The 26,369-nt window shown below is 44.1% G+C and overlaps 1 protein-coding gene across 1 annotated transcript in view; it reads right to left on the bottom strand.

Annotated features, from left to right (window-relative positions):
- NME9 (NME/NM23 family member 9) overlaps positions 1-26,369 on the bottom strand; it is a 37,963-nt gene that overhangs the window by 2,546 nt on the left and 9,048 nt on the right. The window contains exons 2-6 of the mRNA XM_078854336.1: positions 11,832-11,889; positions 8,397-8,500; positions 6,863-6,934; positions 3,072-3,188; positions 1,205-1,277 (exon numbers count right to left, since the gene is read on the bottom strand). Coding sequence (XP_078710462.1) covers positions 1,218-1,277; positions 3,072-3,188; positions 6,863-6,934; positions 8,397-8,500; positions 11,832-11,889 — 411 coding nt within the window. The 3' untranslated portion in view covers positions 1,205-1,217. The remainder of the gene's footprint in view (positions 1-1,204; positions 1,278-3,071; positions 3,189-6,862; positions 6,935-8,396; positions 8,501-11,831; positions 11,890-26,369) is intronic.

The raw sequence follows: 26,369 nt of genomic DNA, 5'->3' as shown, positions 1-26,369 counted from the left end.
GGAGACCCTGCCCAGCAGGATAGGGAGACTCCCTTCCCTCCAGCATCTAAGGACTGAGGGTAACCCCACTTAAGGGGGGTGAGGGTAAGAAACCAACAGGGGTTCAGAGGGGCTGGGACTCAGAGTGAGGAGCAAACCCAGCCCCCTCCCCCGCTTCTCTCCTCTACCACGTTCCTGGGCTAGTAGTAGGGTCCTTGGCACCCAAGAGCAGGGGCGAAGGGGGGCATCTTAGCTCCCCGCCAAGAAAAGTGTAGAACCCACCAGCCTAAAATTGGCCATCTTGCCACAACAGGTTGATGAAGACCTCTGCTTAATGCCAAGCAGCAGTCAAAACATGTTAAATGCTCAAGAAATGGAAGATAATACAGAGAATATTTTAGTGTCATGATATAGCTCACTGGTACACCCTCACTGGGATGCTGTGTGCTATTGTGGTCACCCATTTGAAGAAGGATGTAGCGGGAACAGGGGGCAAAATGGAAAGACTGGTTAAAAAAGGAGACAAATAGGAGGGGCTATGATAGAGGCTTACAGAGTAATGAATAGGATGAAGAAAGTAGAGAAGGTGGCTTTGTTCATCCTCTCTTGTTAGAGAAGAACAGGGGGATAGTCCATGAAACTGACAGAGCAAATTTTAATAGTGATAAAAGGAAATATGGCTTTACGTGGTGCATAGTAAGCACGTGGAGCTCATTGATGCTGCATGTTCTAGTGGCCTGGAACTGGGTAGGATTCAAAAGAGGATTTATAGGGCTAATAGGAACAGCTACAGTTACATTTGATATGATTTATTAAAAGGTAAAGTGGGATCTTAAACTGCCATGCCACTGGGTACATGCTACCTGGCCGTGTGTTAGGAAGACATTTCCTCTAGAAGAAGGCTAGCCCATAACTGTCCACAAGGGCAGTGGTATGCAAACTTTTCCAGTTGCGCCCCTCCATTACTGTGCAGCCAAGGCTTCCTCAGCAGAGGAGCCTGGGCTGAAGCTGGAGCTGGGGGCGGAACTGGGGATGGGGGAGGAGCTGGGGGCAGAGAGGGAATGAGGGCGTAGCTGGTCTGGGGGCACAGAGGAGCATAGGGTGGTGTGGGGTTGGGCGAAGATCTGGCCTGAAGGTGGACCAGGGCTGAATGGGGTGGGGCAGGGCTGGGGGGTGGAGTGGGGCTGGAAGCACTGTGCTCCCTCATTGTGGCAGGTTTACTTACCCAACTAATCTTCCTATTCTTCCTGAATGATGGTGGCATCTTCTCCTTCCTTGGAGAGGGCTTCATCCTTAATCTAGCAGTGAGAACACATGAATGAGCAGTGACTGCAGGATTCACACCACACTTAGTGACCTATCACACTCCATACATGTGCCAATCATAAACGCCCCACTATGCCACAGCAGAAAGCTGGACTGGATCCATTTGCTTCTTGCTGTTTTCAAGGTAAGACTGTTCTGCAATGACCAGCCTTAGTCAGTGGGCTGTGCAGCAGGGTTCTCCATAGGTGCAAAGCGTGCAACTAAGGAACTAGCTGCCCAAACCTCCCTGTTTGTTCCTCAATCATGAGAGAAGGAAGCGCCGCCAATAAAAACCAGTAGGAGACAAGGAGCAAAATCTGGTCACACAAGCCCAACTTCCCAGGCAAGAGGTACAATAAACCCAAGAAATGTAGTTCCCTGAGAAACACACCTCCCGCTCTGCATGTCTCATGTGAGGCTGTCTTTTGAGTAGCAGAGTTGCAGACGGAGTTATTTCTCATTCATTAACAATACCGTCCATTCCAGAGTCTCGCTCTCGGGAAATAAACAGCTCAGGGGATGTGCCAAAATAGAGAGAATACTAATAAGCAAGTGCTGGAGCAGCTGGGCTAGTGCTGGAGCTAGCTAGGTCTACAGTGACACCAGCACAATTCCTCAAAGGGGATTGGCTCAGGCCTCTCCTTTGAGGCTCTCCTATGACCACTCCTGTATGGGAGCAATGTACAAGGTCTCAACACTAGATTCCTTCACTGTATTTACCATGTTCTTCTGCCTGCACTGTTTGTACTTCCGGCAGACTCTGCACTTTTCCCAACCTGCTGGGTATTATCTGTTTTTACAGTCATGTCCACACCTCCCACACAGTTGTCTGGGCTGTCTATTTGGGGCAAGGTTTTGGTGCCCTTTCTTACACTGATTGATTTTATCTCGTTTTCCTCTCCTGTATATCCTTAATCCTCCATTATGTGACATCTGCATATATGGTTTCTTGGCTCTCTTCCTGCAATTTTGCTGATTTGTACAACTTTTTCTAAAGCTCACAGTCTCTCAGCAAACCCTCTTCCCATCTCTGCAGTCACCATCCCAGAGCACCCACTTGTGGCGTGACCCAGCATTTAGGAAACTCTACTTGGGTCCTTAGGACTTCAGTGGTCTGGTATGGTGGTGACTTGGCCCTATGGCCAGGTCCCATGATTGATAGCCCGAAAGGGGGGGAACTATGTCCCAAACAAGTAGTGTCCAACACAATACTGGTACTCAACACATCTTCAGTCTCACCCTGCTTCCAAAGCAGCATCTCCCCAAGCTTCCCCCTGGAGTCATGCTTCTTTTTCAAGGTTCACCACAGGAGTTAACACTACTCCTGTAGCTTTTGCACAGTTCTCCCTCTGCCAGGCCCTGCCCACAGAGCTTTACCTCCAGACCACTCCTGAGTCTCTTGTTCCCCAAACCTCTAAACTCCTTCCTTTAAACTCTTCCCTGGGCCTGACAGACTCTCCAGATGTAATCAGCTGGGGCTAACAGAGCTAGTTAACCCCTTCTTGGCCTGAGTGGGGTTTATACACACCACCACAGATGTGCAAATAGGTTAAAAAAAGCCCATCATGACCATGTCTGAAATGTCAGCTTCATTCTGTGAGCTGGAGCCCAACTCCAGAAACAGCTTCTGGAGGATGACAGAACTGGTGGATGTTGCAGTGGGTGTGCTTATTATACCCTTGGCCAAGGTAGATAATCCTCGTGTGCTCTCTACCAGGGACAGCTTTATGAGGAGGAAGGGAACCTTTCTTGTGACAACATGCCAATATATTGAGAGCCCTGATTACCACTACACGTTCTGCTCCTTGTTCTAAAACCTTCCTTTCTGCCTCCAGCTGGTCCAGGATCGTTTTCTGTAACAGTGGTGCATTGGCTCCTCTTACAACAGCTACAAATTCTCCTCCCTGAAAGGTATTACAAGGCAATCAATCAGATGATATGCTTACTGGTGACAATGTTGTTTATTTTTATTACTCCCACTAAAGCAGTTGAAATGCTAAAATCAATTTTTATTTTGAGGACAGTATTAATTATGGCAAAATCCAGGTTTAATTTAGTTACTTGAAAAAAATACCTCCACCAAAACTGAACGGGAAGTGGTAGGTGAAAGCAGTTAGTTATTTAGAAGCATGAGCATTGATTTATTTTATTAGAGGAGAAAGGCTGAATCAGGAAAAAGCCACTCATTACTTGATGCACTGACATCCATGGAGGAGCTACCTAGAACTCATCAGCTGCATGGAGTGGTGCTGGGTATTACTCTAAGGGGAGGGATACGGTCAGGTTTTCTTGTCTAGGTGGAGGATACATTGCTTCCAACCTGATCCCTTTCTATTTGCTGAGGCAGATGAGGGGGAAGGGTGTGCAAGCTGGCCCTGGCCAGAACAAGAAGAAATGATGTAACACCCCTAATAAGTATAAGGGCCCTGCAAGATTTTCCTTGAACTTACAACAGCACAGGTAACCCAGTGGTCAGACTCAACCATTAAGCCATTACACATCTGTGCCAGGAGCTGAGTGGTGGCATGAACGAGTCTTGCTACAGTGTACAGGAATTTGATAGTATCCTTTTAAATAGCTTGTGAGTCCTCTAGTGGTGCTGTGTGTTCTATGTTTAGAAACCTGCTCGAGCAACATGTATGTAGTCAGTAAACATGCTGATTTGGACTACAACATGCCCAGCAGGTTCCATCATGTTAGGTTTGTTGAGTAAAGAGCAAAACAATATTTCCCCTGGGCTTTCTGGTCCTGGGTTCTTCCAAAAGACCATGGGGCACACTGCTAGCATACCTGGGTGGATAAAAATCCATTAAAATTGGATTTTCCATTAAATTAAATGCAGATAGTTTTTTTTTTAAATAAACCTATTTAAAATTAAAATTGAAATGACAACTAATGCTAAGGCCTAAATTTCTTATATGCTAGTAAAATCAGTTAAATTAAATACAAAACATAATAGTAAGCAGTACATGTTTGCTGCCAAATTTTAAAGAAAATCAAAACACAAAACTGGAAGACACTGACTAGGCACCTGGAACCAGAGTTTGATGAAGTGCCAAACCAGCTTTTAACGACAGTAGCCTCTTCTGTAGGTGAAGAGAAAATGCTTTCTTCATTTCAGTTTATGCATCTAGTTCAGTTCAAAGTTAAGAAACCAAACAGGAATTGGAAAAGCATGCAAGCTTGTTTCCCCGTTCCCTGCCCCCCACATCTATAAATATAAACTAGGGTGAGAGGATGAGATCTACTATTTCTAAAATCTTGAATAGGACATGATGACCAGAAACAATCAGTTCAGTTAAGTACAGATAATACTTTCTTTAATAATTCAGTTTTACAGGACAAACGTGTTTTGATAAACTTTTTCCTATGTATTCAGCAGTTTTAAGGTAACTTTATTTAATAACAAAACTTTTAATGCTGTCTGAGTCCATTTGTAACTGAATCTGAATTTCCATCCAAATAGAGCTTAACACAAATCACAAGTAAAAAATTAATCATCGTCTAATAAATAAGAAATGCATCATTCACAATTTTCTAAGATAATAAAAATGGGGAAGTTAAGAGGGTGAATAAATGTAAATTAAGTTATATAATTGTTTAAATAATGTGTATAGATACTTGTATCATCCTGGCTAGCAAAAAGAAGTACCAAACTTAGTATTCAGAGTAACAGCTGTGTTAGTCTGTATTTGCAAAAAGAAAAGGAGTACTTGGTTAGTCTCTAAGGTGCCACAAGTACTCCTTTTCTTTTTGCAAACTTAGTATAAAGACTATATTTCGTTGCAAATCAACATGTTTGAATTGTCACCAGCCAAAGAGAATCAACCTTTCCCTAGGAAAATAACTAAAAACTACAAATGTAAACCACAATTGAAATCGATTATTTAAATCAGTTTCCTGCTTGTGGATTCAAATAATTATTTAAATAAGTGATTTAAATTGTTTTGCTTTAAATCAATCCATGTTGTGGCAGATCACAGTCAGCACCCTTCCTGTTGGGGATGATTGGGAGGTCCTGAATACCACCCCCTTACTCAGCTCCAGGCCAGGAAGGTGTTCTGCCAGAGAGCCCTCTTTCCTACGGTGCCAGGAAATGAGGGCAGCATCTCTATTCCCTCAGGGTGAGCCATTCAGCCTGTGGGAATAGGGAAAAGTTCTGTTCTGTTAACATGCTGTGTATACAACACCATACTCCAGTTTACCATCATCTGCACAAGCTTTCCAAGTGCCTGTCTCCACTCATCTGACCTCAGCTACTCAGACTGTCCAGCACTAGGGAGATAGAAGAGAGATGCTAACACTGCTCAAGTGACACCTTTTAGATACACGTCAATAGCCAGTGAGCACACATTCTCATGATATAATTGAGACATGTATTGCCTATTGGCAGATGACAAAAGACTCCTGCAACCCTGGTTCTTCACCCCCATTGTCCATCTTCAGTTATGGCCTGAGCACAAATAGTGCTGCCCTGGGCCCTCAGCATGGCTGTAGGTACAAGTCAGTGAGATGCTCTATGGTAGGGTTCTTGCCATTTGTGAATGAACTAAAGAGGAGGGAAGCAGATGTTCTCTGGGAGCAGCTTGAACCATTTCACATAGTAATGGATGGAAGGCCATGAGTAACAAGACAAGGTGAAACAGGTGCTCCAAGTTACTCTCTCACTAGGCACAGACAAGGGGACACTTCAGGAGATTTAAAGACAAGGCCCTGATTCTCAACTATGTGGGGTTTTAATAAGTGGCCTGTGGGGCTCATTGCACAGGATATCATGGAGGCCAGGATTCAGAAAGAACATTCAGATGGAGAATGAGACCATCCACTCTTACATTAAGGAGGGTGATTTTGTCCTTTTAAAGAAGGGATACACACCTTCATGCTTCAGGGCAAGAGTCAACCCTGACTGATGAGGGATAGGAAGAAACTTGCCCTATGGGCAGGTTATTCTATAACTGCCATTAGGAGCATTCTAACACCTCCCTCTGATGCAGCTCATCCTGGACAATGGTGGAGAAATGACACCAGCTTAACTGGATCTTGGTCCTGATCCAATATGAATATGGCAAATTCTATAGTCCTGGGGAACAGCCCTCCTATATCTCTCTGAATCATCAGTTCTTCATCCCATTTCAAAATTCAATTACACATTTATTTCCCCTCACCTATACAGTATATCTTAATATCTCTCTTGTTCAGTTATTTATTAATAAAATAATATTGTAATTGGATTATTTACAGCTGCTCTGGAAAGCAACTTAGGACAGAGTGTTCAAAAGATAATAACTGATTGGATATGATGATATTATGTCCAGATGGTGGGTACATTATAAATACCTAGACAGACACACAGAAAATAAAACGACTATCATGCATGGCAGCATTTGGGATAGATAAATCAGGTTGCATTCAGGATAGGATTTTGGCACCAAACTGATTAGCAAAGTGAATGAAAGAGATGGAATATATATCCAGGAGCTGGAGATCAAAAATGCAAACAAGGCATCTTTGGAAGAAAGTGATTGTTTCAACTGGTAAGGTTTATTATTGTGTCCAATTTTAAAATATTTTAACTTACTGCATAAAACAGAAAGGTAGGTTCACATTTTCCTCTGTAGTTCTCTAGAGCATCAATGGAATCTACTTCAGCCTAAATAAAACGTAAAACAAATAATTTGGCTGTATCAAAATTTTACATTGTAGAAAAGTAACCATTTTAAAAAGTGTTGAGAAATATTTTTGCCCTATTAGCGTGAGGGTTTGGAAAAGGTTCTAAAATATGCTTTTAGATATATACATTGCTTATATTAAGCTCTTATTTTAAATGTCACTACCAATTTGTTCACTGTGCAAACACCATCGTTCTTTAATAAAGGTGCTAAGCACCATTTTTAAAATTATCCCCTATAAGATGTACATCCAGCCTCCGAATTAGCTTACTTCCATTTTTAAATAACTTTTAAATGTTTTAATGACTGAAAGGAAGGCACAGCCACACATGGGCATATAAGGGATGATTGGCATATCTGATTTTTAATCCCACTCCCTATGGGACCCCACTGGAAATACCCCCACTCATTGTCCCTATTAGCAATCATATTTTGAGCACTATTCAGCCAGCTGAGCTATTTAATATGCACCATATTGATTCTCTATAGTGCTAGGTTGTTAATCAGAATGTTGTGCGGTACTAAGTCAAATGTTTACAGAAATCTAAGTATATTATATCACCACAGTTACCTTGGTGAGTCAAACTTGTCATCAAAGAACAATACCAAATGTGATTGATTAGGCGTGAATAAGACCATGTTGATTAGCATTGCTTATACTTCCAAATATGATAAAATACATAAAACCAAAAGCCCATTAGTCAGAATTAAAGATGTGTTGAGACAAATTATCCATTTCTTTATGCATAATAAGAAAAAAGTGTTTGTGCACAGTGTAAGGTTTGAGGTTCTGACCTATTCATGTCCTTGCTTTTCAGTGCCTGAGTTTGTAAGTGATATGATAGGCATGTACCTTAACTAACTTCTAAAAGGAAGATTTTATATTTGGAATGTAATTAGAGAGTCCATTGGAATGCATACCCACAAGGGGCTGAGTTAAGGTTGCACACACATCCTTAACTTCAGCATTTCTCAACTTATGAGTGCTTCACTTTGCAAATGTAGTGTTCCTACAGCATAGCTGTATGTCTGTGAGAGGGAAGACAGGGTAACAATGTTATATTATTGAGTACTGTTTCTTAATTTATATTAAAATGTAGTCTCTCCCATTGTTCAAAATGGGATACATGTTTACCTCACTGGTGATATTGTTGCTTCGCACTTTAGGCTCAGATTTGAGATGTTCAGTATTGTATAATGCAATTCTAATACATTTATAAAGAAAATGTGTGTTTTAAAAAAATATCTTTCCATTTGGAGAAGGAATAAGAACTGAATAGAACAGTAATAGACCTGGCCCTGCAATTTGTATCCATGTAAGTTTCCTTATGCACACATTTCCTGCCTATTGCAAGGACAAGTGGCTGCAGCATTTCCTTGTCTGTTGATTCCGTAGGTGATTTGGTACTTTTGAAGCAGACACTATTCTGAATTACATCTTACCACGGCAAAATGCAGGAGGTCATCACCAAGCTCATTCCTTATTTTTCTGAAAAGGTTCACGACTGTTCTGCATGGACCACACCAGCCTTGATACACATCAACAACTACACAAAGGAGAAGCTGTGTCAGTAGGGTTATGCAATGACAGGATGGGGACAGTTCAGAAATATTGAGGACAAGCACATACAAAGAACTTGGTCAGTCCAGCTTTTCACTCCATTTTGATTGTACTAATTTCAGATTATGCAGGGTCACTTGGGCAGTGAAAGGGGGAAATTTCCAAATGCAGATGGCCAGGAAGCAAAATCACACAATTCTAGAAGTGTGGGTCAGGTGTTCCACACCCAGATAAATTATTAGAAAAGACTGCTTGTTGTAGGCTCAAATATTGTTTGTTCATAAGACATAAAAAGCAACACAGGAAAGCAGGGAAGAGTAGTGGCATGGGAAGAACAAGCACAGTACCTAAAAAGACACTGACAAGTCAGATTACGGCCATGAGTTGGTAAACTGATGAAAGTTGAGCTGACAGGCAAACTTTAATTATTTGGTTTGTGCCTGTTCCTTAAAAAAGGTTATGCAAAAGGGATGTGTATACCAAAGAGCTCTGTTTGTTTGCTCTATTAATGCTGTGCAATTTGGCCTCTGAAAAATCTTGTGTATGACAGCAGCACTTTCAGAACATTATTAATTTTCACACACACATGCACATGTTGACTCAACACATACAGATTCTGTAAGGAAAAATAGCTCTTGGACAACATTAAAGTTGAAACAGCAAGCCCTCAGAAATTCAGGAAATCAACCTTAACTCTCCCGACTTGTTTTTATCTTTTACAATAGGGTCTGGCTGAAATCAATAGAAATAATTTAGTGAGACAAGGTGGGTGAGGTAATAGTTTGTATTGGACCAATTTCTGGTTCAATAAAAGAAATTACCTCACCCGTCTTATCTCTCTAATATCCTGGGACCAAGAAGGTTAAAACATTACTAGAAATAATTTGTCCATTTAAATAAGAAAACCAGTGTCCTTCCCTATAATTAGCACTTCTGATAATAGAGGGCAGCACCTGCTCTGGACATTACTCACTGTTACAGGGTGTGCTGACCCTTTAAGGGGGCTGGGGCTAAGCTGCACCTGTTATAAGCATAGCTATCCCCCAGGTCAAGGAAATGGGCGAAGTCATATAACAAAGTGAACATGTGGTTAAGAGCAGCCCTGATGGGAAAAAGAGAGCACTTGTGGTTCAGTCAGAGAGGGACTCCAAGAAGAACAGCTGTGGGAGTCAGAGCTCTATAGAATAGTAGGATGATATATGGAAGGGCTGGGAGTACAGGAAGAGGGGTTGGGAAGGAGCAACGGGGTGGTTGAGACTACAAAGGGGCAGAAAGCCCAGTTGTTTAGGGTTCCCAGGGTGGTAACCTATAGTAGAAAGCGGGTATGGATTCCCCCTATAAAGGGGTGCAGCAACTTGCTAGTAAGGGGAGGACTGAGCGGCTGTTTATACTGCCATCTAATGAGGTGCTGCAGTAACCCCTACCAGCCAGGGGAAGATTGAGAGGCTGAGGAGAGCCCAGGGGCAGGGCAGAGGTGGAAGAGAAAACAGACCCTCAAGAAGGAAGGGATGGGACCAGCTGATGACTGGGGTGGAAGACTCTTCAGTGTTGTGTTTGCCTGGACTTTGGTACTCTGAAAAGGGCAGACTTTTGGGGGTATGGCCCGGGAGCTAAATCATCTCAGCAATCAATCCATGCTGCAGGTGAGGGGAACCTGAGGCATCAGATGGGCCTGGAGCCAGACTGGATAGGTTCCTGTTACACTCTCAAATATATACACCTTCTCATTGAACCTCAGTAGAGGCAGCTGAGTGTTTTCTCCCCTTTGACATTCAGACTCTGCTGTCCTGCTGCAGCACTGCGTTCCAGCTGAAGGGGTGCAATTCCCATGCTGGAATGACATCAGCTAGGCTGGTAAAACTAAGGCCTGCTCTAGAAAAAAAAGTTGCATTGGTTTAACGAAAGGTACGATTTTAAATTAATTTAGTTAAGCCAGTGCAAAAGGTATGTATGTGTAACGCCAACAGACCCCGGTCATCAGCGGGTAGGATCGAACTTGGGACCTCAGTGCATCAGCCTCTACCACATGAGCTAAAAGCCAACTAGCTGTAAGCTAAGACTGTAGAGCACACTCATTCTTCTCTCTCTCTTTCTAAGTGGTCTCAGTGCCACTAGATGGGACAACACCACACCCAAGAGGTGTGTGGATTACATATGCACACACTGAGGGTGGTCCAAGTGATGACCCATGGACTGGATCCAGCCTGCAGAACAATACCATCTGGACCGCAGATGTGTCTGTCCCCCAGCAGACCTGCTCTACAAAATAGCATCCTATGTGCAAGGTCACTCTTCATGGAGGATGCCACTTTGTAGAGCAAAACGCATCCTCCATGCACCATGACCTCACATACAATGTATGCGTGAGGTCATGCCAAATGGAGGACTCCATTTTGTAGAGCATTTAATTCTGTATGTGGCCACAGAGGTGCCCCCAAACTACTATCCAGCCCACAGGACTGAAAAGGTAGGACCACCATCTTATGCCAATTAGAAACAGATTTAAATTAATCTGAGCAAGCCTCTTAAACAAAATAAGAGTGTCTATCCAGCCTTTTGCACCAATTTCACTAAAATTGGTTTAAAAAATTATTTAAGTTATTTTATTTAATGATTTAAGTTAAGTTAACTGGTGCCACTTTCTCAAGTTACAGTCTCAGATAAGGAATGAACTCTCCTAAATATGCATCCTTTGGGCTAGCCGCTACTCAGGCTAACTCTGAGGAGGTTAGGCATCTACAAGTGATACTGGTTGAAAGCTGAAGCACGGACAGTCTCAGTCATTGCAAGCTTAAGTTGATTACTGTGTTATGACAAGAAACTTTGCAGAAATGTTTGTATTGCTGCTAGTTTTGGGGAAGCTGTTGCAAACAGCAGGAGTGTGTAACCTCTGCCTAGACTCATTGCTCTAACTAGAGTCAATTCCTGGGGCAGGTTTCTCCCTGACAGACTGAAAGGGGTATAGATAGAGTTGTTAGATTATCCTGAGTAAGAGCAATTTCAGGTGAAGTATCATGAAGGATCCTCAAAAATGATGTCTAGCAGATTGTGGAGCAAAATCTCAAGCAAAGTGGTAAAGTCATTTCAGGCAAGACACAGCAACTGAGTATCTACAGCAGCTACCAATGCTGCATGGGCAAGGGGACCAGGATGACCTAAAGACATCTCAACCATGTTCATTTTATATCACTCTGTTTGTTTCCTACTCCCCTGCCTTACAAGGAAAGTGGCACACCTTCATTTCAATACTTTGCTGGTCCTGAGTGTTTGTTTTGAAATTAAATGCAAGTGATCTGAAATGTTTGCTCAGTCCTTACCTATCAGTCCTTTGAAACCCAGCATTTCCTCCCAAAGCTCCTGGTTATTGACAGTAACCTGGGGTAAATTAAAAAATATACATGGTAAGTGTGAAGAGTAATAGATAGCAATATGCGATAACTGTTTATTTTACCACAAAACAGTTTCACTTTTATATTTAAACAAGTCACAGCAAACCATGACACAGGAACAGCTGGAAGAAAGGTTCTGACTATAATACTCAGTATCAAAGGGTCTCTTACAATACCCAATGGGATGTTAATACCAAGACACACTGTTCTGGAGTACCCGAACCCCCCAGCAGGACTCTGGGTGTGTGGTAGGAGGGAAAGAGCACAGCTGTCTCATCTCCTCCCTTCAAGTAGATATATGTGGGTGCTGGCAGACGTACCAGGATGGGGGTACTCTTGCCACTACTGCCTTTCTGACAGGGGAAGTGGGTACTTCTACTGCTCCTAAGGGAATCTGGCCCTTGTCTCTCTGAGAGGGGAACAGAACCCCAGCCACTGTCTCTTCAAAAGGAAAGGTCATTGGGCAGGGTTCTGCCATGCCAGATTTTAAGGCAGAGCTAGTGGACAATCCACCCTCTCATTCAGACCTGTCCAGCCCCCTCTTCCCATTCTTGATCACACAACACCCTGCCGCAATGATAATTATGTGGAAAGTTACGTGCTTACAATTGTCCTTTAACATAGTAGCAGCTGAAAATATGGCCAAACCAGCACCATGTGATCATCCAGCTCTCTGCAGACCACGTGGAACACAATTCAAGAACCCCAGAGCTAGAAAAGAGCACCTGGGCATGTGTCTGGTAGGCACCAGTGAAAATTTCCCCATGGAGAAGTATGAAGTCAGCATTAAGGATCTGTATTATAGTGTAATTGCGAGGAATGTAATGTGTATTATGTTACTGTACATGCGGTATGGGACTTATAGAAAGGCAGCGTCTGTCAGTGAAAATGGTGAACGTAATGTGTGGTGGTAACATATGTTGAAGGAGGATACTCTACCTAGACACTTCTTGGCTTTTATGGGTTTGGGTGGATGTTCCTTTTAGGCAACCCTCACTGGGTGTTGCTTGTTTGTTTCTTTGATAGGAAGTTCTTGGTTTGTGAGAATTTTCTTGGTTTTTTGAAGCTACATTCAGTAGAAATGACACAGGCCTTTCCTTTACACAGAAATTATAGGTGGAGCTGGAAATTTTCTATGCCAGGTAGGTCTGCCTCACACTCTTATTTATTTATTTATCAAGTTTCCACAAATGAGATTAGGAAAAAATACATTTTGTCCCTGTTATAAAATTTGTATAGTTGTTTTGTTGAGATGATCTAGTGCATCCATGCTTTGCAGCAAGGGCTTGAAATTTATCAGGGATGTACCTTTTGCTTTCTTGGTTTAAAAAACAAAAACGCCCAAATTTGGCCAGTTTGCAAAATCTCAGTTTGCACACGCTCACTGAAGACTTGTTAGTGTGACAACTGAATGCTCTGAAGATTCCAACTGTAGAGAGCATGCTCCAGCCTAAGGCTGCAGGGGCTGAACAGGCCTTTGCTTGCAATTGCTACAGGCCAGTGTGGCACCAAGCACAGAAACTGAAAGCATGAAAGGTTTCAGAGTAACAGCCGTGTTAGTCTGTATTCGCAAAAAGAAAAGGAGGACTTTTGTGGCACCTTAGAGACTAACCAATTTATTAGAGCATAAGCTTTCGTGAGCTACAGCTCACTTCTTCAGATGCATATCGTGGAAACTGCAGCAGGCATCTGAAGAAGTGAGCTGTAGCTCACGAAAGCTTATGCTCTAATAAATTGGTTAGTCTCTAAGGTGCCACAAGTCCTCCTTTTCTTTTTGAAAGCATGAAGATTCTCTCCAGTGCTTTCAGTGCTCCTCCTGCTGGCCTGTGGAAGAGGATGCTGCCTGATTTGAATGCAGGTGGGACAAGGACCGGACCCGGGGCAGTAGCAAAATGAGCAGATTAGGACAAGAAGCCTGGAGTGGGGTAAAACTGGGACTGGGAGGAGGAAGACTAGGACTGGGAGCCAGTGGGAGGGGACAGAGATGTGGGATGGGGAGAGATCGACTGGATTACGAGCTGGAGGATGGAGAGAAACTGGGACTGGCTGGGGACAGAGAGTGGGACAAGAACCTGGGGTGCAGTGGGGTGAAATTGGGACTTGGATAAGAAGTCCAAAGGAATAAACTGAGGCAAGATGGGCAAGAAGATTAGGACTGGGTTGAAGAAGTGGGGTGGGTAGGGGGAGTTGTGGAGGAAGAGACAAGACAGGGAAAAGCTGGAGGGGTGGGGTAGAAGTGGAATAGAAGAAGAAGGACTGTGACCTCCAGTGCACACTACCTTCCAGAATTTGGAATGGAACTAAAATTCTTGAATCTCACCATTCCTTTCGTGACTGATTCAAGTAAGAGAATAAAAGCCTAATATACTGTTATTAAGTAGCACGTTACTTCTTCAGTATGAGTGGTAGAAGTCAGAGCTGTGCAGCAGAAGGTCCCAGTTTCAAACCCTGCTGACAACCAAGCAAACCCTATTTTACCAAGCCCCTGAAAGCTGCTTGTTCCTGGACTGGGGCTGCTATTTAGAATCATAGAATCATAGAATATCAGGGTTGGAACGGACCTCAGGAGGTCATCTAGTCCAACCCCCTGCTCAAAAGCAGGACCCATCCCCAATTAAATCATCCCAGCCAAGGCTTTGTCAAGCCTGACCTTAAAAACTTCTAAGGAAGGAGATTCCACCACCTCCCTAGGCAACGCATTCCAATGTTTCACCACCCTCCTAGTGAAAAAGTTTTTCCTAATATCCAACCTAAACCTCCCCCACTGCAACTTGAGACCATTACTCCTTGTCCTGTCCTCTTCCACCACTGAGAATAGTCTAGAACCATCCTCTCTGGAACTACCTCTCAGGTAGTTGAAAGCAGCTATCAAATCCCCCCTCATTCTTCTCTTCTGCAGACTAAACAATCCCAGTTCCCTCAGCCTCTCCTCATAAGTCATGTGTTCCAGACCCCTAATCATTTTTGTTGCCCTTCGCTGGACTCTCTCCAATTTATCCATATCCTTCTTGTAGTGTGGGGCCCAAAACTGGACACAGTACTCCAGATGAGGCCTCACCAATGTCGAATAGAGGGGACTATTTCCACAGTCAGGCATCTTCCCAGCCAACCAAACATCACCACTGATTAAATTTATCCGTTTTATTTGGGTGGTTTTCTTGTAAGTTAAGTAGAAAATATCCATTTTTGAAAAGTAGAGCTAGAAGACTTGAGGAGAAAAACAGGGTGTGAACTTCAAAGACGGGATATTCATAGATTCTCAGGCCAGAAGGGATCACTGTGATCGTCTAGTCTGACCTCCTGGACAATACAGGACATAGAACTTCCCCACAATCATTCCTAGAGCATATATTCAGAACAACATCCAGTCTTGATCAAAAAATTGCCAGTGATGCAGAATCTACCGTGACCCTTGGTAAATTGTTCCAGTGGTTAATTACTCTCACCATTAAAAATCGATGCCTTATTTCCAGTTTGAATTTGTCTAGCTTCAACTTCCAGCCATTGGATCATGTTAGACCTTTTTCTGCAGGATTGAAGAGCGTGATATTAAATATTTGTTCCCCATGTAGGTGCTTATAGACTATAATCAAGTCACCCATTCAACCTTCTTTTTGTTAAACTGAACAGATTAAGCTCCTTGAGTCTATCACCATAAGGCATGTTTTCTAATCCTTTCATCATTCTTGTGGCTCTTCTCTGCACCCACTTCAGTTTATCAATATCTTTCTTGAATTGTGGACACCAGAACTGGACACAGGATTCCAGCAGCAGTTGCACCAATCCCAAATACAGAGATAAAATAACCTCTCTACTCCTACTCTCAAGTTTCCCCTGTTTATGTATCCCAGGATCCCATTAGCTCTTTTGGCCACAACATCACACTGGCAGCTCATATTCAGCTGGTTATCCACCATCAACCCCAGATCTTTTTCAGAGTCACTGCTTCCCAGCATAGTGTCCCCCATCCTGTAAGTATGGCTTACCTTCTTTATTCATAGAGGTATACATTTACATGTAGCTATATTAAAATGTGTATTGCTTGCTTGCGCCCAGTTTACTACCTGATCCAGATCACTCTGTATCACTGACCTGTCCTCATCACTATTTACCATTCCCACAATTTTTGTGTCTGCAAACTTCATCAGTGATAATTTTACATTTTTCTTTCAGGTCATTCATAATAATGTTAAATAGCGTAGGGCCAAGAACTGATCTCTGTGGGACCCCAGGGATCCTGCATATGTTGTGTATGAATTTTGAACTTGGTGGGTATTATAGTTTTCATGCAAAAGGGGTACAAAGTTTTGTGATGTACCATGCAAGATTTATGCGTGTGATTTTAAAAATTCACATACTTTTCTAAGAGTACTTTCCACTTTTAGTTGTTTAAAACAAGTAATTGTTTCATTTCAGAAACATCAAGGTCCTACCAAAGCAAATGCCCTATTCCACTTTTACCCTAGACCCACCATCAGTGCCTCAGTAATACCACTAGAACTTAATATTTGACTGTTCACTTTGGCCACTGGACGGCAGGATTTATATTAGGGTCACCCTTCCTGCATCAGTAAAGATTATGCCGTTATGGGTTGAATTTTAAATTCAGTTCTTAACATTGTGTTTTTTGAGATGCTCAATGAAGTGCCTGCCTTCACTGTGGCTAGTGAGCCATATGCAGATGAATACACATTGGTATCAGATCAACTCCATTTTTTTCAAGTCCATTTGGCACTGTGGAAACAAAGATGGGATGTTTCAGAGCAGCAGCCGTGTTAGTCTGTATCCACAAAAAGAAAAGAAGTACTTGTGACACCTTAGAAACTAACAAATTTATTTGAGCATAAGCTTTCGTGAGTTACATCACTTCATCGGATGCATGCAGTGGAAAATACAGTGGGGAGATTTATATACACAGAGATCATGAAACAATGAGTGTTACTATACACACTGTAACGAGAGTGATGAGGTAAGGTGAGCTATTACCAGCAGGAGAGAATAATAATTAATAATAATTAATAATAGTACATAGTAGAACATAAGAATGGCCATACTGGGTCAGACCAAAGGTCCATCAAGCCCAGTATCCTATCCTCTGACAGTGGCCAATGGCAGGTGCCCCAAAGGCAATGAACAGACAGATTATCATCAAGTGATCCATGCCCTGTCACCCAATCCCAGCTTCTGGAAAACAGAGGCTAGGGACACCATTCCTGCCCATCCTGGCTAATAGCCATTGAGGGACCTATCTTCCATGAATCTATCTAGCTCCCTTTTGAACCTCATTATAGTATTGGCCTTCACAACACCCTCTGGCGAGGAGTTCCACAGGTTGACAGTGCGTTGCATGAAAAAATACTTTCTTGTATTTGTTTTAAACCTGCTACCTATTAATTTCATTTGGTAGCCCTTTGTTCTTGTATTATGAGGAGGAGTAAATAACACATCCTTATTTACTTTCTGTATACCATTCATGATTTTATAGACCTCTATTATATCCCCCCTTAGTTGCCTCTTTTCCAAGCTGAAAAGTCCCAGTCTTATTAATCTCTTCTCATATGGATGCTGTTTTATACCCCTAATCATTTTTGTTGTCCTTTTCTGAACCTTTTCCAATTCCAATATATCTTTTTTGAGATGGAGCAACCACTTCTGCACGCAGTATTCAAGGTGTGGGCGTACCATGGATTTACACAGAGGCAATATGATATTTTCTGTCTTATTATCTATCCCTTTCTTGATGATTCCCAACATTCTGTTCACTTTCTTGACTGCCGCTGCATATTGAGTGGATGATTTCGGAGAACTATCCACAATAACTCCAAGATCTCTTTCTTGAGTGGTAACAGCTAAGTTAGACCCCATCATTGTATATGTATATTTAGGATTATGTTTTCCAATGTGCATTACTTTGCATTTATCAACATTAAATTTCATCTGCCATTTTGTTGCCCAGTCACCCAGATTTGTGAGATCCTTTTGTAGCTCTTCGCAGTCTGTCTGGGACTTAACTTAAGAAGCCAACACATAACACAGCCAATCTGTCAAACTACTGTTCTTGTCTCTAACCCTCTCCTTAAGTCAAAATAGTGGAAAAAGTACTGGCAACTGTCCTCTAAGACCACATGCTGACTGCTGATAGCCTGGATCACACACAGTCTGGTTTCAGACCAGAGTGTAGAACAGAGACAGATCTTGTGGCACTAAAATAACCTCCTTATAGTTATTAACTTAGATTTTGAGGCCAGAGGGGACCATTTACTCTAAACCCCTGCATGATACAGGCCAGAATTTCACCCAGCAATTCCTGCATCAAGCCCAGTACTTGTGGTTGTACTACAGAAGAGTTAGAAAAACAGATGACCACAATTAAAAGTCTCCAGGTGATGGACAATCCACCTCGTCCTTGGTAATATGTTCCAGTGAGTAGGTATCCACAGTTAAAAAATTGCACCTTATTTCCAATTTGAGTTTTCCTACCTTCAACTTCCACCTATTGGATCTTCTTATGCTTTTGTCTGTGTGAGTCAAGACCTGTCTGGTATCAGAAATCTCCTCCTCACATATGTATTCATTGATTATGAGCAATTCACCTCTTAACGTTTTCTTCCATCAGTTCAGTAAACTGAGCTCCTTCAGTCTCTCAGTATCAGGCAGATTTTCCAAACCTAGAATCTTTCTTGTAGCTCTTCTTTCAACCTTCTCAAATTCTCCAACATCTTTTCTAAAGTGTGGACACCAAAACTATATGCAATATTCCAGCAATAGTCTCATATATGCTATGTGCAGAGGTAATACCACCTCCCTACACCTACTCAATATTCTTTGAAAGACTAAGCTAGAAGGGGTAGAAGTTTCTCAGTTTTCTTAGGGAAGCCAAACTCCAGCTGAGTGTCATCACTGGAATGAACCCCACCTACTCCTTTCTGCACCCTTTACAGGAGTGGCTCTTCTTCAGAGTTCTCCTACTGCTTTGGCTCTCAGTACAGGAAGATTTTCTAGACAGATTCCCTGCACAATTCTTTTTACATGGTGACGACCCTGAGGAAATCAAAATGTAACATAGAATAGGACTTGAAAGCACCTTCTTGAAAGAGCAGCTGTGAATGGTGTTCAGACTTCCATAGAGGTCCCGGTGGTAGCGGCTGAATTACCACAATCCCTTATTGTAAATGACCCTGCTACATCCTTTAAAAACACCTACTTCGGGGCCTGTTCTGATTTGCTGCAGCCTCCCCACCTCTCCCACCCTTTGCTCCCTCAAGGAAGACTTGCCTCAGCTGGGACCCTGCACCATCACTTTCCAAGCAGAAGCTGGAGTAACTCAGGCCAAATCTACCCCACAGTACTGACAGCAAGTATAAAAGGTACCATATCATCAGTTCTGAAATGTATTTGTAGCATGGACCTCTATTACTGACCTGCAGTATTATCTCCTTCTTCTTACTGGTCATTATTCTGCAAGAAGAATAGAAGTCACTGGAACATCAGTACAGAGCAATTGCTGTTTGCAGTTCAGAGCCACCTCATAGCATAATCAAATGATCTAGTACAAAGAAAGGAGTCTTCTTTCTACAACTGAAATTCACGTGCTGGCCAGCCTGCTGTTGTAGAGAAAGGCTTTTCCACGCCATGCTCAGCCAGTGGGGTTTTATATTGTTCAGCAGTGCCCCTTCCCCGTCACTAGGTACTAGTGTTGGCGGGCTCCTCTGGAAGGATTCGTATGGCCAGAAGGGACCACTGTGATCACACGTGTTTACTAATCCTTTAATTATTCTAATAGCTCAACTCGGAACCCTCTCCAATTTATCAACATCCTTCTTGAACTGTGGACACCAGAACTGTGCCAAATACAGAGGGAAAATAACCTTGCACAATTCCTATTTTAGATTCCCCTGTTTATGCATCCAAGGATTGCATTAGCTGTTTTGGCCACAGCGTCACACTGGGGGCTCATGTTCACCTGATTAGCCACCATGACCCCCAAATCTTTTTCAGAGTCACTGCTTCTCAGGAGAACCACCATCCTGTCATTTTGGCCTACATTCTTTGTTCCTAGACATGTACATTTACATTTAGCCATGTTAAAATGCATATTGTTTGGCTTTACCCAGGTTAAGAAGCAATCCATAGATTCATAGATTCCAAGGCCAGAAGGGATCATTGTGATCATCTAGTCTGGCCTCCTGTAGAATAAAGGTCAGAAAGCTTCCCCAAAATAATCCCTAAAGCAGATCCACCAAATCGTTCCACTGGTTAATTACTCCCACTGTTGAAAATTTATGCCTTATTTCCAGTCTGAATTTGTCTATCCTAAACTTCCAGCCACTGGATCGTGTTATAGATTGCTCTGTGTCAGTGATCTGTCCTCTTAATTATTTACCACCCCTCCAATCTTTGTGTTGTCTGAAAACCTTATCAATGATGATTTTATGTTTTTTTTCAGGACATCAATAAAAATGTTAAATAGCATAGGGCCAAGAACCAATCCCAGTGGACTCCGTTAGAAACACACTCATTCCATGATTCCCTGTTCATAATCGCATTTTAGGACCTATCAGTTAGCAAGTTTTTAATCCATTAGATGTGTGCCATGTTAATTTTATATCACTCTCATTTTTCAATCAAAAAGTTGTGTGGTACCAAGTGAATTGCTGTACAGAAGTCTAAGTAGATTACATCACCTTCACTAACCAAACCTGTAATCTCATAAAAAAAGACATCTCAGGCCATCTCAGACAGAATGGTGGAGTCTGTGCCACATGGAGGCACACACAAAGCACTGACACGCTGCTACTCTCCAGGAGTTTCAATATTTCAAGACATGTGCTATGTCATATTCAAGAACGCACTAAAGGAGCAAATCCAGTCCTCTGGCAAAAAACCCACACGGTGCCTCCCATATACACCATGGCCCTATGCAGGTGCAAGGCCAAACAGCCTGCTGACTGCAGAAATGTTTTAGTGCAGTGCTGGTCAGAGGAGTGTTCTGTGCAAAGGACACCTCCTTGCTCCTTGGCCCCTCCCTGTGGGGTATGACTGCCAGAGTGATAGGAGATGCTTGCATCACTTGGAACCCCAGCTTCAGCTCAGATGAACACAGCAGGGGTGTTGAATGCCAGCACAAGAGCTTGAAGTCAGTTCAGAAATAAGGCAAAGCCCAAGTGAATGGCACATTGGAATGTGCTTCATGGGCCAGCTTATCAAAGGCCTAGGCACCAATTAAACTAGCTTGGACTACGATCAGGCAAGGGAGTATCCATGGGGACAGCCCAGCACTGCACTGGCTGGCGGAGTATGAGCAAGGGGGCCAGGTGTAGCCACACATGCGTAGAGTGGGACTCGCCTCCCCATCTGTGCACAGCTGCACCATGTTAGCAGGCAGGCACACTGCCTGCCCTACTCTGGGCCATCCATCTTAGTTGCTGTCGGCCTCCAATCTGTACAGAGGGGGTGGCTCTCCATCAGAGGTGCTGGAACAGGGGTAAGCCAGGGGACCATGGCCCCATCACTTTTAAAAGTGGGAGGTTGAGTGACAAGGGGAGGGGGCGTAGAGGAGCGAGCAGGCAGAGAGGAGCGAGAAGAGGGCATGGTCTTGGGGGGGAAGAGTTGGTGCAGGAACGGGGCCTTGCAGGAGGAGGTGGCATGAGGGCAAGGGCTCAGGGAGAAGGGGTGGCGCAAGAGCAGGGCTTTGGAGGGAAAGGGCAGCACAGGGAGCAGGGCCACAGTTTGGGCACCAGTGGCCCCCCCACACACACACTTTTAGGGAGCTTCCACCGCTCCTGCTCTCCATCCTCCAGGTTCTGCTGCATCCCAGCCAACCAGCCAGCGGAGGGGGAGGGTGCCCAGACACCAGTAAGTCGCCTTCTCTAGGGAGCTCACCAGGACATGCCATCAGAAAGCAACAGTGCTGTGACTCTCGCCTCTGAGCCTATACATCATCTAAAGGATGTAGCTCTTCATGCATGGTTCCCCACCCTGGGCTGTCTGGATTTGTTCTCTCCAGAGACCCCTTGTGCCTGCTCCCTCCTACCCTGTCTGCCTCACCAGGTGCTGGAAATGGTGTAGACCAAAATACTTCTCCAGCAAAGGGAGGGGTGTGGGATGGAAAGACACACACACACACGACTCCCACTAGCCATGCTTCAATGCCTTTGTGATGCTAGCAGACCAAGTGTCAGCTCATGCCAAGGACCCTAGGTCTCACTGTACATTGAGAGATGCATAGCTGGAAACCATTTTGGCTCACCTGTGGGTTAACATTGTTAAAACAGGTATTAGATTTATAAGAATGTCTTTAGTTTTAATTAAATGCTTGTAGGATGCTGTATGTATTAATCTTTCTTATAATGTCTGTACTCCATGTTATAAGGTAATATTTGTTCTGTAACTATAAAAACTGTTTCTCTGAAACTGTAAACCCCCACAGTCAGGAGAGACACATTACCAAGTGTGAAATACTAGTTTACTACAAAAGGTGTCATCTCCTCTCCAACAAAAGAAGGCCCATAGGTGCCAGACAAGCCATTGTAGAACATCAGGGACAAAAGACTTTGTTGATTGCTTTCTCCCCCTCCCCCTCCTCCCCGCCCCTGAAGATGAGACGTGCACAAACACTCATCCCATCAGTTTCAGCTCTGGGGGATGGGAATAAAAATCCCTGTCAAGAAGAAATTGTTATCCCTATGCTGCTTGGATTTCAGGGAGAGGGCAAGACTTCTAAGCATAAGCAAGGGATCCCCAGCTGTTTAGCCTGGGTTAGCCCTAAAGGACATAGAAAGATTGCACATTAGCAGCTTCCACTACTTTTTGGAAGCTAAGATGGTAACTCATTGGTGTGTGTATGTTTACCTGCTTTAACCTTGTAAATAATGATCATTTATTTTTCTTAGATCTTTAGCTAGTTTATTATAGGATTGGCTACAAGCATTGTCTTAGGTGCTGAGGTACAATTGACCTGGGGTAAGTGATTGGTGCTTTGGGACTGGGAGTAAGCTGAATATTCTGGTGATTTTGGGGGTAAGGGGCCATCTATCACAAAGACAAGTTTGCGTGGGTGGCCAGATAGACCAGAGTGCCCAATGGGACTATCTGTGACTCTATTGTTAAGGCTGTTATAGTGCTTGAGGAGTTCACACTTGATACTTAATTGGTGAAATCTAAGTATAGCACTCACAACTAGTTTGGGGTTTGTGCCCTGTAGCAGTCTGCCCTGAGATTGGCACTCAAGTTCATGAGCCACTCCAGACAGCCTTTAGAGTAGCAGCCGTGTTAGTCTGTATCCGCAAAAAGAAAAGGAGGACTTGTGGCACCTTAGAGACTAACAAATTTATGCAGTGAGCTGTAGCTCACGAAAGCTTATGCTCAAATAAATGTGTTAGTCTCTAAGGTGCCACAAGTCCTCCTTTTCTTTCTCCAGACAGCCTGACAGCCTTCACTCACAAAGGACCCACAAGAATCCCCTCAAATAAACTAACTGGCCTGCTGGGCATTCTCCTTTCCCAGCCCAGGATCATCAGCCCAAATCTTCAAAAATCAAGAGTTAGACCCCAGAAATCATGAGACTAGCACAAAAACCCATGAGACTGAATATCACCCAATTGCCTTGCTTGTCGCCTGTCTACTGATTTATTTTTTTTACCATGTGGGGGAAGTCGCTTGCCCTCAATTTGTGTGCCCTCATCTCAGGGTTAAAATCCAACTGTAACTACTTACATACATACATACACCTGCTTTCCCCTGCACTCCCATCTGCCTCCTGACCCCACCTTTCCCTGCCCCCCCCCAAACTGCCTCCTGGCCTCATCATTCCCTGCACCCCCCATCTGTCTCCTGTCCCCCGTGCCTTTCCCTGCAGTTCCCCAATCTACTGCCTGCACCCCACCTTCCTCTGACTCCTTGTACTTTCCTATCCCATACCCTAATACAGTCCCCATCCCCTGGAATTCCTCAGTCCCAATTCATGTGCCTTCACATGGTGATAAAGGACACACATCTACACTGCAAAAAAATCCTCGCAGCAGCATCTTAGAACCTGGGTCAACTGACTGAGGTTTGCATAATGGGCTAAAAATAGCAGTGTAGACATTCAGGCTTAGGCTGGAGGTCAGGCTCTGAGAACTCCCCCCTTGCCAGGTTTTAGAGCCTGGGCTCCATGTCTATGCTGCAATTTTTAGCCCCATAACACAAGCCTGCAAAGGGCAACTAGGCTGACAGAAGCCAGGTTTGAGACCTTGTGCTTGTGGGCTGGGGCTACTGGTTCAGGGCTCTGAATCAAAGCTACACAGCACAAAGGCATCCTTCATTACTGGACAGTACCCGTTACTGGTCTGGGGATCCCCAAACATCACACCTCCGTTCCCAGGAGTTCTTGCTGAGAGGCCTACAGTTCCCATAGTCCCTTTGGACTACAAATCCCAGCCTTGGTCCTGGGCAGCACCAGAAACAGGCGGACGCTGGGCCTGAATCCTGCCTTAAAGCCAGAGCTCCCTATCACACACTTGTGAACTGAGTGAGTTCAATGGATAAGCCAACAAACATGAAATCCCATCATTCCATATGCAGACTATAGCCACACTCACAACAGAGCCAGTGACACGGAACCTTCTGGGTAGGGTTATCAACAGGCCATTATAAGGGACATTCCTTAGTTTAAAAAGAAATTACTCTCCCATACTATATCAGTACAGAATGCCTTTTATCCTGAACTTCAACCATGTGGTTGCAAGTTGCAACCCCATGGTTCAAAATGTGCAATGCCACTCAAATTTGCCAGACGGGCAGCTAGGCCAAATTTTTTCAGGGGGTAGCCAGGCCAAATTTGAGTGGCATTGCAACCCCATGTGTTAGGTTACATCACCACTCAAGTTTGCACTCCCTGCCCATCTATAGAAATCTGAGTGAGACGAGCAGCTCTTCCTCCGTGATGGTAGGTATCAGGATGTGGGGGAGAGGTGGGGGGCATGTGGGGAAATGGGGGCCTCTCTGCAGGGGCTGGGAGTCTGTGTCCTGTTTGGCTGGGTTGGGGGCTGCTCTGATGAACGCTGGACCAGGTCCTGTGTGATGCCTCAATGGTTGCCTGGCTTAGGCCTGGTCTACACTGTGGGGGGGATTGATCTAAATCATGCAACTTCAGCTACGTGAATAACGTAGCTGGAAGTTGATGTACTTAGATCTACTCACCACGGTGTCTTCACCACGGTGAGTCGACTGCAGACACTCCCCCGTCAACTCCGCCTGCGCCTCTCGCTCCAGTGGAGTACCGGAGTCGATGGGAGAGCACTCGGCGGTCGATTTATCGCGTCTAGACTAGACGCGATAAATCAACCCCCACTTGATCAATCACTGCCCACCAATCTGGCAGGTAGTATAGACAAGCCCTGAGGCTGCAGGTTCCATTGGGAGTGGCTCAGCACTGGGCTCAGGTTGCACTGCTTGAGACTCTGAGCCAACAGTGTCACTCTTAGAGATGGGTAAGGGGCCAGACCAGGCCGAGGGGTCTGCTGGAGGGCATGCAGGGTCAGACATCCATGGGAAGCGGGATTCCCCTGAGTACTGAGGCCCTGCCCTCACGCCACCCCTCTTCCCTGAGCCCCCACCCTCGCTCCGCTCTTCCCCCAAGACCCCACTTCTGCGCTGCCTCTTTCCCCCGAAGTCCATATCCTCTGCTCGCTCCTCTCTGCCTGCTCTTGCCTCTCTGCAGACAGTATTTCAGTCCTGGTGAACACAGAAAAGGCTAAAGTGGCAGAGTCATTTTAAAATGGGGTGAGAAAACCTGCTCCTCACAGTAAACTTCTTGTTCTCCAACCCCTGTGAGGCTGGAAGATCCTGCTCCATCCCAAGGAGAAGGCAGCTGGTCCTGAAAGCGAATGACCCGTGACTCTCCTCCTGCTGCTCACCTCCAGGGGAGCCTGGCTGCTTCTTGAGGAGGGCAAAAGGGGCCAGGGACTGAACCTATGAGTAGGAGATGTACAGAAGCCCGTTGCAAACTGTGTCCACATATCTATTCAGGGGACACCATCATAGGGTCTAATCACATCAGCCACACTATCAGAGGCTCGTTCACCTGCACATCTACCAATGTGATATATGCCATCATGTGCCAGCAATGCCCCTCTGCCATGTACATTGGCCAAACTGGACAGTCTCTACGTAAAAGAATAAATGGACACAAATCAGACGTCAAGGATTATAACATTCAAAAACCAGTCGGAGAACACTTCAATCTCTTTGGTCACTCGATTACAGACCTAAAAGTGGCAATTCTTCAACAAAAAAACTTCAAAAACAGACTCCAACGAGAGACTGCTGAATTGGAATTAATTTGCAAACTGGATACAATTAACTTAGGCTTGAATAGAGACTGGGAGTGGATGGGTCATTACACAAAGTAAAACTATTTGCCCATGTTTAATCCTCCCCCACCACCCGCTGTTCCTCAGACGGTCAACTGCTGGAAATGGCCCA

Source organism: Lepidochelys kempii, chromosome 9, assembly GCF_965140285.1.
Source record: "Lepidochelys kempii isolate rLepKem1 chromosome 9, rLepKem1.hap1, whole genome shotgun sequence".
NCBI lineage: Eukaryota > Metazoa > Chordata > Testudines > Cheloniidae > Lepidochelys > Lepidochelys kempii.
Note: the sequence above shows the minus strand (reverse complement) of the source record. Positions and strands in the feature narration are given on the sequence as shown.